Genomic DNA, 13,105 nt, shown 5'->3' with positions numbered 1-13,105 from the left:
GTGAGATTAAGTGAAAGAAAGTTGAATATATTTCCTGTGAAGTCTCTGAGGAAATTATTGAAATAAATTAATACATACATGCTTAAATTCGAGTTTACTTCAGAGAAGTAATTTTAGAAAATAGTTTTTCACTACCTTTACCATTCCCATGATGTTTTGACATTTACAGATTTTTATTTATTCCATTAATATTTAAATATCTGCTTGTGAAGGTTCTGTCTTTATCACCAAGCCTACTGGTGTGGCAAAGGCAGTTGCTAATCTCATAGAGGATAGATCACATTGAAAGAGACTCATCCAGCCATAAATGGGTCACTTCTATCAGTGTTAACTGCTCAAAGTTAAGTATGACAAGAACCTATGAAGTAAAGTTTGGCCTTTGTGTATGGGAGAGGAATGGAGGAAGCCAGGATGCAGGTTAAGGAAGGTATCCTGTGGAAGTGACACTTGAGCTAATATCTGAAGGATGGGTGACAGGAGAAAGTGTGCTTCTGAGAACAGTGGGTACAAAAGCCCTGAGGTTGAAAAGGTGGATGTGTCCAGGGAAGGGGGACACAGTGTCTTTTGGAAAAAGAAAAGACACTGAATGAGGTGAATGACTGTCATGATGAAGTAGGTAGGGGCTAGAGCAGGCTTGTAAAAACTCTGAAAAGTGGTAAAAAGTGTTGGGCCAAAAAGTAGTGTGATGAGGCCGGGAGCTGTAGCTCACGCCTATAATCCCAGAACTTTGGAAGGCCGAGGTGGGTTCACACCTGTAATCCCAGCACTTTGGAGGCCAAGGCGGGAGGATCACCTGAGGTCGGGAGTTCAAGACCAGCCTGACCAACATGGAGAAACCCCGTCTCTACTAAAAATTGAAAAATAGCCAGGAGTGGTGGTGCATGCCTGTAATCCCAGCTACTCGGGAGGCTGAGGCAAGAGAATCCCTTGAAACCAGGAGGCAAAGATTGTGGTGACCCGAGATCACACCATTGCACTTCAGCCTGGGCAACAAGAGTGAAACTTTGTCTCAAGAAAAAAAAAAAAAGAAGGAAAAGAAAAAAGAGAAAAATAACATTCAGACTTCTGCTCCTGAGAAAAAATATCTGTCTCTTGATTGCACAGCCATCCTCTTCTGTGTGAGTTGGGGCACCATCTTCTAAGACCATCTCACATGAAAGTCTTATTGACACTCTCATTTTGGGTAATTCTTGTCTCTGATGTCATCCACATGACTCACCAAAATCTCAGCTGAACCCCACTGTGCTCCAAAAATGGTTCTCTCTTATGGTATCAATCCTGACAGATGTAACCTAAACATCCCTTTGGGGCCCAGGTAGCACTGGTTTCTTCATTTTGGGGAGAACGGATATTTCTGCATCACCAGAACCATAAATAACATTAGGACAGACACCACACTTTATTCCATTTCTGTATAGGACAAGATAAACTGAATACAAAGGAATAAAACTTTTAAAAGCCCTCCCTACCTCTCACTTTTTAAAACTGAAATCCCTTGGTGAAGAGATGCTGGGAAGAATACTTCTAAAACTAAGCTTAAGTATGTTTTTTGAAAAATTAAATCTTAAGGTAATCTACCAATAACTCAGTTTTTTTTGCCTCACTGGACCCAAGCATATGCGTGCATTTAGAAGTCTAATTACAAGTTAGTTATAAATATATCTTACCAGCCTATTATCTTGTTTTGAAAATCCAAAATTGGAATCAATAGTATGTTTAGAACCAATTTGTGGTGACAAGTATTTTTAAGCCAACTTTTAGATAAGCCGTTCATAGTGACTGATTTTGGAGAGCCCTGGATAGTTGTCACCTTACATGTTGTCCATAGGGTGATGTTATTTTTTCTGAAACATCTGTGTATTTGCACGGTTATACTGTTGCTTCGTCAAGAACCTGGTGTGTTAACTTTTCTATGATTTGGGTTATGGGCATGTCTTACATATGGCTGTCTTCTGGATGTGTTAGACCATCTACTGTGGTAAGATTAACTGAATGAAAGTTGTATATATTTTCTGTGAAGTCCCTGAGGAAAACAATCAAATACGTTAACAAACAAATACATGTTTGAAATTTGACTTTACTCCAGAGAAGTAATTTGAGGTTACTTCAGAAAAATTAAAAATTGCATCAGGTAAGCCAGGCCATGTGATGTGTCTTAAGGTTGTCTGTAATATGCTCATTCTTTGCATGCCCAAAGCCAGTGTCATTTTGCTAAGAATGTGAGATCAGGATGTATGCTGTAAAACTTCACAATAGTATTTAACATGTTAAAAATGTTGAATTGAAAAGTTAAGTTCACACATAATTTAAAAATATACTGCATATTATTCCATAAAAGTACAATAAATAGCATACTACTTAATTTTAACTAAATTTAAGAATGTTTTTGATAATTATGCAGAATATTACTCTGAACACCTACCTCATGCATCACTCAATATTATAAGTTAACCACAAAGAGCCTCTCTGCTTAAATCTTCATCATGTATCTTAATGTCCTTACCTTTCCATAGAAAAGGTCATAAATAACGCCTACCTAATATAAATGAATCTCTCAAATCTTTTATTCAGCAACAATTAGTCTCATGTTTTCACATGTGAATACACCAGGAATGATGAAACAGCATGAATTTAAGAGTTTAACTCCATTATTATTCATTTTAAAAATCCCATATTTTGACAAGTTTACTTTGAATGTAATATTGTAACTCCAAAAAATATTCTACTTCTTTTAAAGTTATATATAACTGATGTTTACACAAACTATAGTTTATATTATTTCCTATACTCAGCATTCTGATTTAATGTCTAAAGTTTGAGTGCCCTAGATATTTCTACTGTGAATTATTCCAATATTTACATAGACTTAATTTTGGACTGAGTATCTTTCATATTTACTGTATCTGCAAAAACATATTTTAGTATAAACTCTCTAGTGTTTTATAATTTGTAGTGTTTGGAAAAATACTTTCCCAAATTCATTACATCTGCAGGGTTTTCCTCAATATAAACTCACTGATGTTGAACAAAATTTTAACAACTGCCTCAGGATTCTCCTCTAGTACAAAATGTGTGCAATAACATCTGTGATACAAGTAAAGGGATCACAAACCTCTTCATATTTGTTAATGCTTTTTCAAAACAAATACTCTTCTGTGCTTTAAAGACACATTTTCTGATAGATCTTTTGACAGTAAGAAGACTTTTGTTAGTAGTAAGATTTTAAGACATTCACATTATTAGTGTTTCTCTCCAGTATGAATTCTCTTATGGTTAGTAAGGTTTGAAGACTGGTAAAAGGTTTTGCCAAATTTTTCACATTTGTAGGGTTTCTCTTCAGTATGAATTACCTTATGTTTAGTAAGATTTGAGGACCATTTAAAGGCTTTGCCACATTCTTCACATTTGTAAGGTTTCTTCCAGTATGAATTATCTTATGTGTAATAAGGGTTGAGGATTGGCTAAATGCTTGGCCACATTATTCTCATTTGTAGGGTTTCTCCCCAGTGTGAATCCTCTTATGTCCAGAAAGGCCTGAGGGCCATACAAATGCTTTGCCACATTCTTCACATTTGTAGGGTTTCTCTCCAGTGTGAATCCTCTTATGTCTAGTTAGGGTTGAGGGCCATAGAAATGCTTTGCCACATTCTTCACATTTGTAGGGTTTCTCTCCAGTGTGAATCCTCTTATGTCTAGTTAGGGTTGAGGGCCATAGAAATGCTTTGCCACATTCTTCACATTTGTAGGGTTTCTCTCCAGTGTGAATCCTCTTATGTCTAGTTAGGGTTGAGGGCCATAGAAATGCTTTGCCACATTCTTCACATTTGTAGGGTTTCTCTCCTGTGTGCATCGTCTTATGTTTGGTTAGGGCTGAGGATTGGCTAAATGCTTTGCCACATTCTTTACATTTGTAGGGTTTCTCTCCAGTGTGCAGCCTCTTATGTTTGGTTAGAACACAGGATTGGCTAAATGCTTTGCCACATTCTTCACATTTGTAGGGTCTCTCTCCAGTGTGCATCCTTTTATGTCTGGTTAGGGTTAAAGATCGGCTAAATGCTTTGCCACATTCTTCACACTTGTAAGTCTTCTCTTCAGTGAGTTATCTTATGTGTAGTAAGATTTGAGGTTTGATTAAAAGCTTTGCCATATTCTTCACATTTGTAGGGTTTCTCTTCAGTATGAGTCTTCTTTTCATTAGTGAGGGTTGAGGACCAATTAAATGTTTTTCCACATTCTTTACATTGGTAAAATTTCTCTGTAGTATAAATGCTTTTATGCTGGGTTATGTGTGAAAGCCTGCAAAATGATTTGACACATTTTTTACATTTGAAAGTTTTCTTTCCAGTGTGTCTGTTTGAATTTAAAAATTTATATAAGACTTTCGAACATTTACCACATTGAAATACTTTTCTCTGGGTAGTTATGAAACACTGGTTAAGTTCATTATAACCTTCTTCGTGTACCTTACACTCATCCACACTTTTACAGCCTTTTCTTAACTGTAAATTCTCATGTTCATATTTTTCATATCTTCTCAGTATTACTTTTTGAAAAAAATCTTCCATGCCCTGCTCTGGCCAAAGGTTTTGAGCAAACTGAGGACATATACCTGAAAAATAAATAAATAAATTACTCCACTTACTCCCATGAATATAGTTTTAAAATCTTACCTTTAAATTTATACAAACTACATAAACAAGATGGCTTTGCAAAATACCACAAGCCCTAATTCGTTCACAGACATATGAATGTAACAAAAACATAGAGATCAAAGTACATCTGTGGTAAATTTATAAATGAATTAAGTGTGTTCAGTGTCCCAGAAAAGCACAATGCAAAAAACCACATAGAAGAAAAAGAAAGCCTGTTAAATTTACCCAACACAGCTTTTCCTGCTTCCCACTATAACATAGTGCCTTTAGAAGTAATTGTTTTAAAAGAAAGGTAAAATACTGACACATTCTTTGTCATTTCTGGCTTTTAGGGGCTTTTCCTGAAACTGGTTTCTGTCACTCATGACATAAAGTTCTGAATGAAATGGTGGTATGTTTTGAAATGAGAGACTGAGTCTGCTGAGACTAAAGAAGAATGTTACAGCAGCAGAGACTGCAGTGCCACAGAAAAGGAACAGGCGTAGCATTTGATTACTAACTCCTACAAAATAACAAGAGTAAGCTTTCTTAACTAAAAAATACACAGAAAATGTCAGACAACATATATTATAAGAACATGTTTGAGAAACTCCCATAATCATGATCCAAGACAATTGTTTTCAGACCATGTCAGGACAAAATTACATTATAAAGATTTTGACAGGTAGCTTTTTTTAAGGTAAAAAACTGAAAGATTATTATATGTACAAAATAGGGCAATATCATCCCAACAGAAATATCATAAAATCTTCTGAAAGAAAACAAAAATATTAGACGTATACATTAAGAATTGGCAATAAATTGAGTAACACTCACTGATTAAAACAAGAACAGAGACAATTATGGAAAATCAGAAAAATGAGGATGAGAACAAAAATATTTAACATTTCAAAGAAAACAAAAAAGTGGAGGTAAAAAATACAGATGAAAACTGACAGATTCCAAAAGCAAGAAAAAATGATGTAAAAATAAGCTCAACAAACTAGGATCAAAGAAAGATATTTATAACAAACACATATATAAGCACAATTTCAAAAGTCACAAAGATTATCTTTGAAGCTGCAAGATAAAAGGGATGTGCCAAACCAGGTGCAGTGGCTCACACCTGTAATCCAGGCACTTTGGGAGACCGAGGATAGCAGATCACCTGAGGTCAGGGGTTCAGGACAAGCCTGGCCAACATGGAGAAACCCCATCTCTACTAAAACTACAAAATTTAGCCGGGTGTGGAAGTGCGTGCCTCTAATCCCAGCTACTCAGGAGGCTGAGGCTGAAGAACCACTTGAACCTGGAAGGTGGGGGTTTCAGTTAGCTGAGGTCACACCACTACACTCCAGTATGGCTGGGGGATAGAGCGAGGCTCTGTCTCCAAAAAAAAATTTAAAAAAAAAGAAAAGAAAAAAGTGGTATGCCATTTACATAGTCTTATGAGATAATCTGAACTGTTAACAAAAATTTTGCAGGCCATAAGGGAACTAACTGTGTGATGTAGTCATAAAAATAGTTGTGAAAAAACAGCTATTGAGAATAATACGATCAGCGAATCTGTCCTGCCAAAAAAAAAAAAAAAAAAAAACCTTCCATGGTAAACAAATTCTAAAAAAGTATATTGGAACTGCATATACCCTACATATAAAGGGTGCTGAAAATAGTTTCTTCTACTGAAAATAACATGAATTTTAAAAACCCATATAATCATATAAAAATACATTATTTTCTAGAAAAAAATATGCAAATACACAATAGTAGAATTTCTTAACAGTATCCTAGTGGTGCAGAAAACATTTTTAAATATTCTCTGAAATTAGTAAGAAAAAAGCATAGAAATTATTATAAACATCTGTTAATGAATATACAACATAAGATATAATTAGCAATATCAATGACAACTTTGAGGGAAGATGTAACAAAAACGAATTTTTACATGCAACTTATTATTTTGCCAAAATAAATATACTGTTGTATTTTTCAGAAGTGATATGTAATCCCCAAAGTACTACAAAAGTTTCTGTATAAATATAGAAAAGAGGCTGGGCGCTGTGGTTCATGCCTATAATCCTAGCACTTTGGGGGAGCCAAGGCAGGTGGATCACGAGGTCAAGAGTTTGAGAACGGCTGAGCGCGGTGGCTCAACCCTGTAATCCCAGCACTTTGGGAGGCCGAGACGGGCGGATCACGAGGTCAGGAGCTCGAGACCATCCTGGCTAACACTGTGAAACCCCGTCTCTACTAAAAACATACAAAAAACTAGCCGGGCGAGGTGGCGGGCGCCTGTAGTCCCAGCTACTCGGGAGGCTGAGGCAGGAGAATGGCTTAAACCCAGAGGCGGAGCTTGCAGTGAGCCGAGATCATGCCACTGCACTCCAGCCTGGGCGACAGAGAGAGACTCTGTCTCAAAAAAAAAAAAAAAAAAAAAAGAGTTTGAGAGCACCCTGGCCAACATGGTGAAACCCCGTCTCTACTAAAAATGCAAAAGTCAGCCAGGCATAGTGGCACACGCCTGTAGTCCCAGCTACTCAGGAGGCTGAGGCAGGAGAATCACTTGAACCCAGGAGGCAAAGGTTGCAGTGAGCCGAGATCCTGCCACTTCACTACAGCCTGGGCCTGAGAGCAAGACTCTGTCCAAAAAAAAAAAAATTTTTTTTATGCAACTTAAGTTTATTTTTTTAACAGATTAAAACATGTATATTTTAAGGTTATATGTAATCCCCAAAGTACCACGAAAATATTTGTATAAATACACAAAAGAGGCTGGGTGTGGTGGGAGGCAGAGGTTGCAGTGAGCTGACATCACACCATTGCACCGGCCTGGACAACAAAAGCAAAACTCCATCTCAAAAAAAAAAAAAGAAAAAAGAAGGATAGGAAAAAAGAAAAAACAAAAGATAAGAAAAAGAAAATAAATGAAATCATATAAATACAAACATCAAAAAGACAAAAATGGAAAGAGAATAAATAAGAGACACACATGCAAGAATCAAATGAAATACTTAACAAAATAATAGTAAGTCTTTCTCTTTCAGAAAATTATATATAAATACATATATATACAAAGTTAGCTTTTAAATTCAGACATACTTTCAACAAATAGTTTTATTAAGCATTTTAAAAACCAAGATACATCTTGCCTTTCTACAGGAGTCAGTTGAAATCTAATGATTAGGGCCAGGCATGGGGGCTCTTGTCTGTAATCCTAGCACTTTGGGAGGCCGAGGAAGATGGATCATGAGGTCAGGGGTTTGAGACCAGCCTGGCCAACCTGCTGAAATTCCATCTCTATTAAAAATACAAAAATTAGTTGGGCGTGGTGGCAGGTACCTGTTATCTTAGCTACTCAAAAGGCTAGGGCAGGAGAATCACTAGAAACTGGAAGGTTGCAGTAAGCCGAGATTGTGCCACTGCACTTCTACCTGGGTGAAAGCAAAACTCTATCTCAAAAAAAAGGAAAAAAAAAAGAAATCTAATGATTAAAAAAGACTGGAAGCGGCAGTATGAAAGTAGACATTCCATGCAACATTAATCAAATGAGGGCAGATACAGTCAAAATAATCATACACAAGCTACATCTTCAGTCAAAAAGTATAATATTTTATAAAATATACTTGAAATTGAAACTCCAAAGAAACAAAGAGGGACATCAAAAAATAATAGATTCATTCACTGGGAACCTATGACAAATTTGTGTGTGTGTGTGTCTCACATTAGGGTTCCAAATATATGAAGCAAATATTGACAGAGTGGAAGAAACACACAGAAAGCAATATAATTATAGAAACAAATACCACACTTTCTGCAATAAAAATAAAACAAGAAAATTATGTAAATAAGGGAACAGACTACGTAAAGGCAGTATAAAACAATTATTCCAAACAGAGTTATGGAGAACACTCCTCAACATCAGAATACACACCCTTCTCAATAGCTCATACAACATTTCCCCTGATAAACCACATCTTTAGCCAAAAAGGAAGTCATACCAAAATTGTTAAAAGTAAACTTCTATGAACTACTTTCTATGACCAAAATGGAATGAGAGCATACAACCATATGAGAAAAAAACTGAAAAATTTACAAATATATAGAAATTAACGCTCTTGAGTGTGCTCTTATACAAAGGTTGAAATAGTTAAATTGTGAAAAGGTCCATCCTTCTCAGTGCAATCTACATATTTAATGCCATGTTTTCCAAATTACTCATTGCATTCTTGAAGAAACAGCAACCCCAAAAGTATCTAGAATCCCAAGAGACAATGAAGTACACAATAATCTTAAAAAAAAAAAAAAAGAAAGAAAAGAAAAAAGAAACAATGCTGGAGGCATTAAAGTTCTTAATTCAAAACACATTACAAAGCTACAAAATTAAAACAATTTGGTATGAGTATAAAGGTAAAAAAATGGACTAATAAAATAGAATGCAGCACATACATAAACTTTCACATATATGGTCATATAAGGAGTCATTTACATACCCATAATTATTGCAGCATTGTTACTCTAAGACAATAGGTGAAAGCAATGCAAATTTCTTTCACCAAGTCATTTAGTAGACATAATTTGAAATATAAAAATTCTGAGGCCAGACGCAGTGACTCAAGCCTGTAATCCCAGCACTTTGAAAGGCTGAGGCTAGCAGATGACCTGAGGTTGGGAGTTCAAGACCAGCTTGACCAACATGGCAAAATGCCATCTCTACTAAAAATACAAAATTAGCTGGGCCTGGAGCCACATGCCAGTAATCCCAGGTATTTGGGGGACTGACGCAGGAGAATCGCTTGAACCTGGGAGGCAGAGGTTGCGGTGAGCCAAGATTGCACCATTGCATTCCAACCTGGACAACAAAGGTGAAACTCCATCCAAAAAAAAAATTCTGGACTATCACTCAGTATTCAAAAAGCAGGAAATATTCTACCAACCGTAAATATAAATCTTGATGGCATTATGCTAAATGAAATGAGCCAGCCACAAGAAGACAGAGATTGTATGAGATATATGAAGAAGTTACACTCTTAGAAACAAAGAAGAGAGTGGTATTTGCAAAGTGCCATAAAACAGAAAAAACTGGGGCCAGGCATGGTAGATCACACCTGTAATCCCAGCACTTTGGGAGGCTGAGGTGGGTGAATCACCTAAAGTCAGGAGTTTGAAACCAGCCTGGCCAACATGGCGAAACCCCACGTCTACTAAAAATGCAAAATTTAGAAAAGCATGGTGGTGGGCACCTGTAGTCCCAGCTACTCAGGACCCTGAGGCACTAAAATTGCTTGAACCTGGGAGGTGGAGGTTGCAGTGAGCTGAGATCACACCACTGCACAGCAGTTAGGGTGACAGAGCAAGACTCCATCTCCAAAAAAAAAAAAGGAAAACTTGGTAGTGGTTTAATATGTTTTAAGATTTAGCTTTGCAAGATAAAAACATTTTAGCAATATGTTACATGACATTGTCAAGATAATTAACATGACTAAACTGAATATTTAAAAATATTTTCTGGTAAATTTTGTTATGTTTTTTGACAAGTAAAAATAATAATACCTAAAAGAGATACAGAGTTATGATAGTTTTAAATTATATTCAAATCCAAGTGTTTCTCCCACACAAAATTCATAAAGATTCACAAATAGGATGTTGAAATTACAAGAATTTTGACTTCTCATCTACACAGGATTAGAAAACTATTCAAAACAATCCTAAACAACAAATATACAAGTTACAAAAAAATTCAAGGATAACATTTATACAGGCAAACAAACAGAGATAATTCTATTGGAAAAAGACATGGCTAATTCATATATGATTTTGCTCCACAATGTTGTAAATTGTACAAAGTTTAAATATTGGCACGCACAATTATAATATATACTAAAAAATCAAAATTAACAGATGTGTGGTGGCATACCCTCAAATATATAACAAAAAAAGTAAAATTGCAAAACAAAATTAAAACATGGAATGTAAAACTTACTAGATACAATTAGATCAATATATTCACTAAAGAAATCTTAGAAAAAGAATATGGAAAAAAATAATACAGAGGTTAGTCGAAGATTAAAAAAAGGGTGAGGACTTCCCAAATTTTGAGGTAATAAAAGGAAACCCTGTGTCTACTAAAAAAAAAAAAAAAAGTAATACAAAATTAGCCAGGTGTGGTGGCACATGCCTGTAATCCCAGCTACTCAGGAGGCTGAGGCAGGAGAATTGGTTGAACCTGGGAGGCGGATCTTGCATGGCCGGCCAGGTGTGGAGGCTTATGCCTATAATCCCAATACTTTGGGTAGCTGAGTCAGGCAGATCACAAGGTCCAGACCATCCTGGCCAACATGTTGAAACCCCGTCTCTACTAAAAGTACAAAAATTAGCTGGGCATGGTGGTGTTTGCCTGTAGTCCCAGCTACTCAGGAGGCTGAGGCAGGAGAATTGCTGGAACCTGGGAGGAAAGGTTGTAGTGATCCGAGATCATGTCACGGCACTCCAGCCTGGCGACAGAGCAAGACTCCATCTCAATACATACAGACATACAGTTATCCTTACCTAGGAAAGCCAGGTTTCTGTAGTTTTCTAACATCACATTCCTATATAAATTTTTCTGTGCAGTGTCCAGGCACTGCCACTCCTCCAGAGAGAATTCTATGGCCACATCCCTAAATGTCAACAGTCCCTGGAAGACATGCACAAACACACCTATTTAAAAAGTGGCTATGGGCAGAATTTTTTTTTTTGACTCAAGGTAAAATCAGAAAGTGAATAGAACTTGTTCTGACTTATAAGAGTGACTGAAATTATTCCATAAAATAATTGTCAACACACAAATGTTTTCTAATGTATTCTCTAATTCTGAGAGAAGAGAGTGGCATAATATCCATAATATCAGTGTACATATGATACTTGTCTGAATGATAAAGTGTAAAATTGAGGGCATAAACACAAACATGTACATTTTTGAGTGCTATATTTACATAATACAGAATGAGCTGTGTATATTTTTCAGATGAAAAAGACATAGTTGTTTTTATTTTTCAGACAAAACAGATATGTTGAGTTAGAAGGTACCACTCAAATTTTAATGTGTACAATAAACTGGACATCTTGTTAATGCAGATTGTCTTTTCAGGAGATCTGAAATAAAGTCTGGGTTACTGAATCTCTACGAAGCTCACCAGTAATGCCAATGTTTTGGCCTCAAAAGATTATTTTGTCAAACATCCAGTAAGTGGAAGACCCTGTGTTTGTTTTTGTTTTGTTTTGTTTTTCTAGCCTATAAATGATGAGAGCTTTCTTTTACCAAAGAAAGATAAATGCAAAAAAAAACTTAAAAAAAAGGGTAGCTGCCAATCAAATGTGATGGTTTATGCACATCAGCTGCATAAAGATACCTACTGATGAAGAGAAAAATCTATAGAGAAAAAATCTGTGAGAGCTTATTGAGTTATTAACATCAACTGCACCAGGACAAGTTTTTATAGTGTGCAGATGCACCCAGAAGGACACAGCATCACTACTGAAATATTGCCCCCACTAAAGTCAGTTACAGTCTGAATTTAACCGTAAGAAAACATCATTTTTGTGGAAAGTTCAAGATACAGCTATCTTCCATGTTCTACAATTTTTAATAATGATTTTAAGTAGTTTTTCTTTAGTACCCTAATAAGCAGGTATCTCCTGATAGTTTTTTCAGAACTTTCTGGGTAATAAATACCATCCTGTTTAAACTAGCATTTTCTTAATCGTGTAATGCATAGATGTTGAATACAGTAAGAAATTCTTCTTCAAAAGTTTAGCTTGCTTAAGTTTCTTTGCCTTTTTTCCCTTGCTTTCAAGGCCAGACTTCCTTACTCTCCGTGTTTCCCCTGCCCTGGTAAACAACCTTCTAGCCAGTTCTTATCTATGGAGCCCACATTCCACATCTGCTACCCACTCTGTGAATTACCTCTCCTATGGCAACAGCTACTTCCCATGAAACTGATCTTCCTGCCTTCCCACCAGTATAACCGCATTCCTGTACTTTTCAAGTTAGCTAACCAGGTTTAGCTTAGATTGTGCCATCCAACTCCATCCAACCAAGGCAGGACACAGTAAGAAGGACAAGCTGCATTAGAGGTAGTAACCCCCCCCCCCACTTTCCTTGTTCGTGTGTACTCTCATGGCAACCAGAACTAAGAGGGACACACTCCTGCACCTTAAGCTTTAATTTCCATTTCAGAGTTACTACAGTCAGAATTTCTTGGTTTTTGAAATTAAAACTGTTAGAAAAATTCAGCAAAATTACTCACAGTGTTCAAGTAAGGGAAGAACATTTTAAGGTACTTATATTTTGCCTCAGTAAGAAAAGCAAAAGTATTTATTTTTTTCAGACAATAAATGTATAATTTTTTTATATTAAAAATCACATAGTAATCAAGGCACAATGGCTTATGCCTGTAATTTCAGGACTTTGGGAGGCCGAGGTGGGTGGATCACCT

General features: G+C 36.3%; 1 protein-coding gene and 1 pseudogene across 1 annotated transcript; both read right to left on the bottom strand.

Moving 5' to 3' along the window:
• Nucleotides 1–1,383: 1,383 nt before the first annotated feature.
• Nucleotides 1,384–4,018, bottom strand: LOC114674176 (uncharacterized; annotated as a pseudogene).
• Nucleotides 1,384–12,640, bottom strand: LOC144337082 (zinc finger protein 430-like). Its single transcript, XM_077979905.1, has 3 exons — nucleotides 12,574–12,640; nucleotides 11,178–11,327; nucleotides 1,384–4,609 (listed from the first exon to the last, which is right to left on the bottom strand). The coding sequence occupies exons 1-3, from the start codon at nucleotides 12,638–12,640 to the stop codon at nucleotides 4,092–4,094; spliced, it is 735 nt and encodes a 244-aa protein (XP_077836031.1). The 3' UTR covers nucleotides 1,384–4,091.
• Nucleotides 12,641–13,105: the final 465 nt, after the last annotated feature.

The sequence above is a fragment of the Macaca mulatta genome, chromosome 19, assembly GCF_049350105.2.
Source record: "Macaca mulatta isolate MMU2019108-1 chromosome 19, T2T-MMU8v2.0, whole genome shotgun sequence".
Classification (NCBI taxonomy): domain Eukaryota; kingdom Metazoa; phylum Chordata; class Mammalia; order Primates; family Cercopithecidae; genus Macaca; species Macaca mulatta.
Note: the sequence above shows the minus strand (reverse complement) of the source record. Positions and strands in the feature narration are given on the sequence as shown.

Excerpts from the sequence above, each read along its gene's own strand:
- LOC144337082 (XM_077979905.1), bottom strand. The coding sequence starts at position 12,640 with ATGCGGTTATACTGGTGGGAAGGCAGGAAGATCAGTTTCATGGGAAGT. Across the intron at positions 11,328-12,573 it reads TAGCTGTTGCCATAGGAGAG|GTGTGTTTGTGCATGTCTTC; the intron begins GTAATTCACAGA and ends CTTTTTAAATAG. Across the intron at positions 4,610-11,177 it reads CAGAAACCTGGCTTTCCTAG|GTATATGTCCTCAGTTTGCT; the intron begins GTAAGGATAACT and ends TTTATTTTTCAG.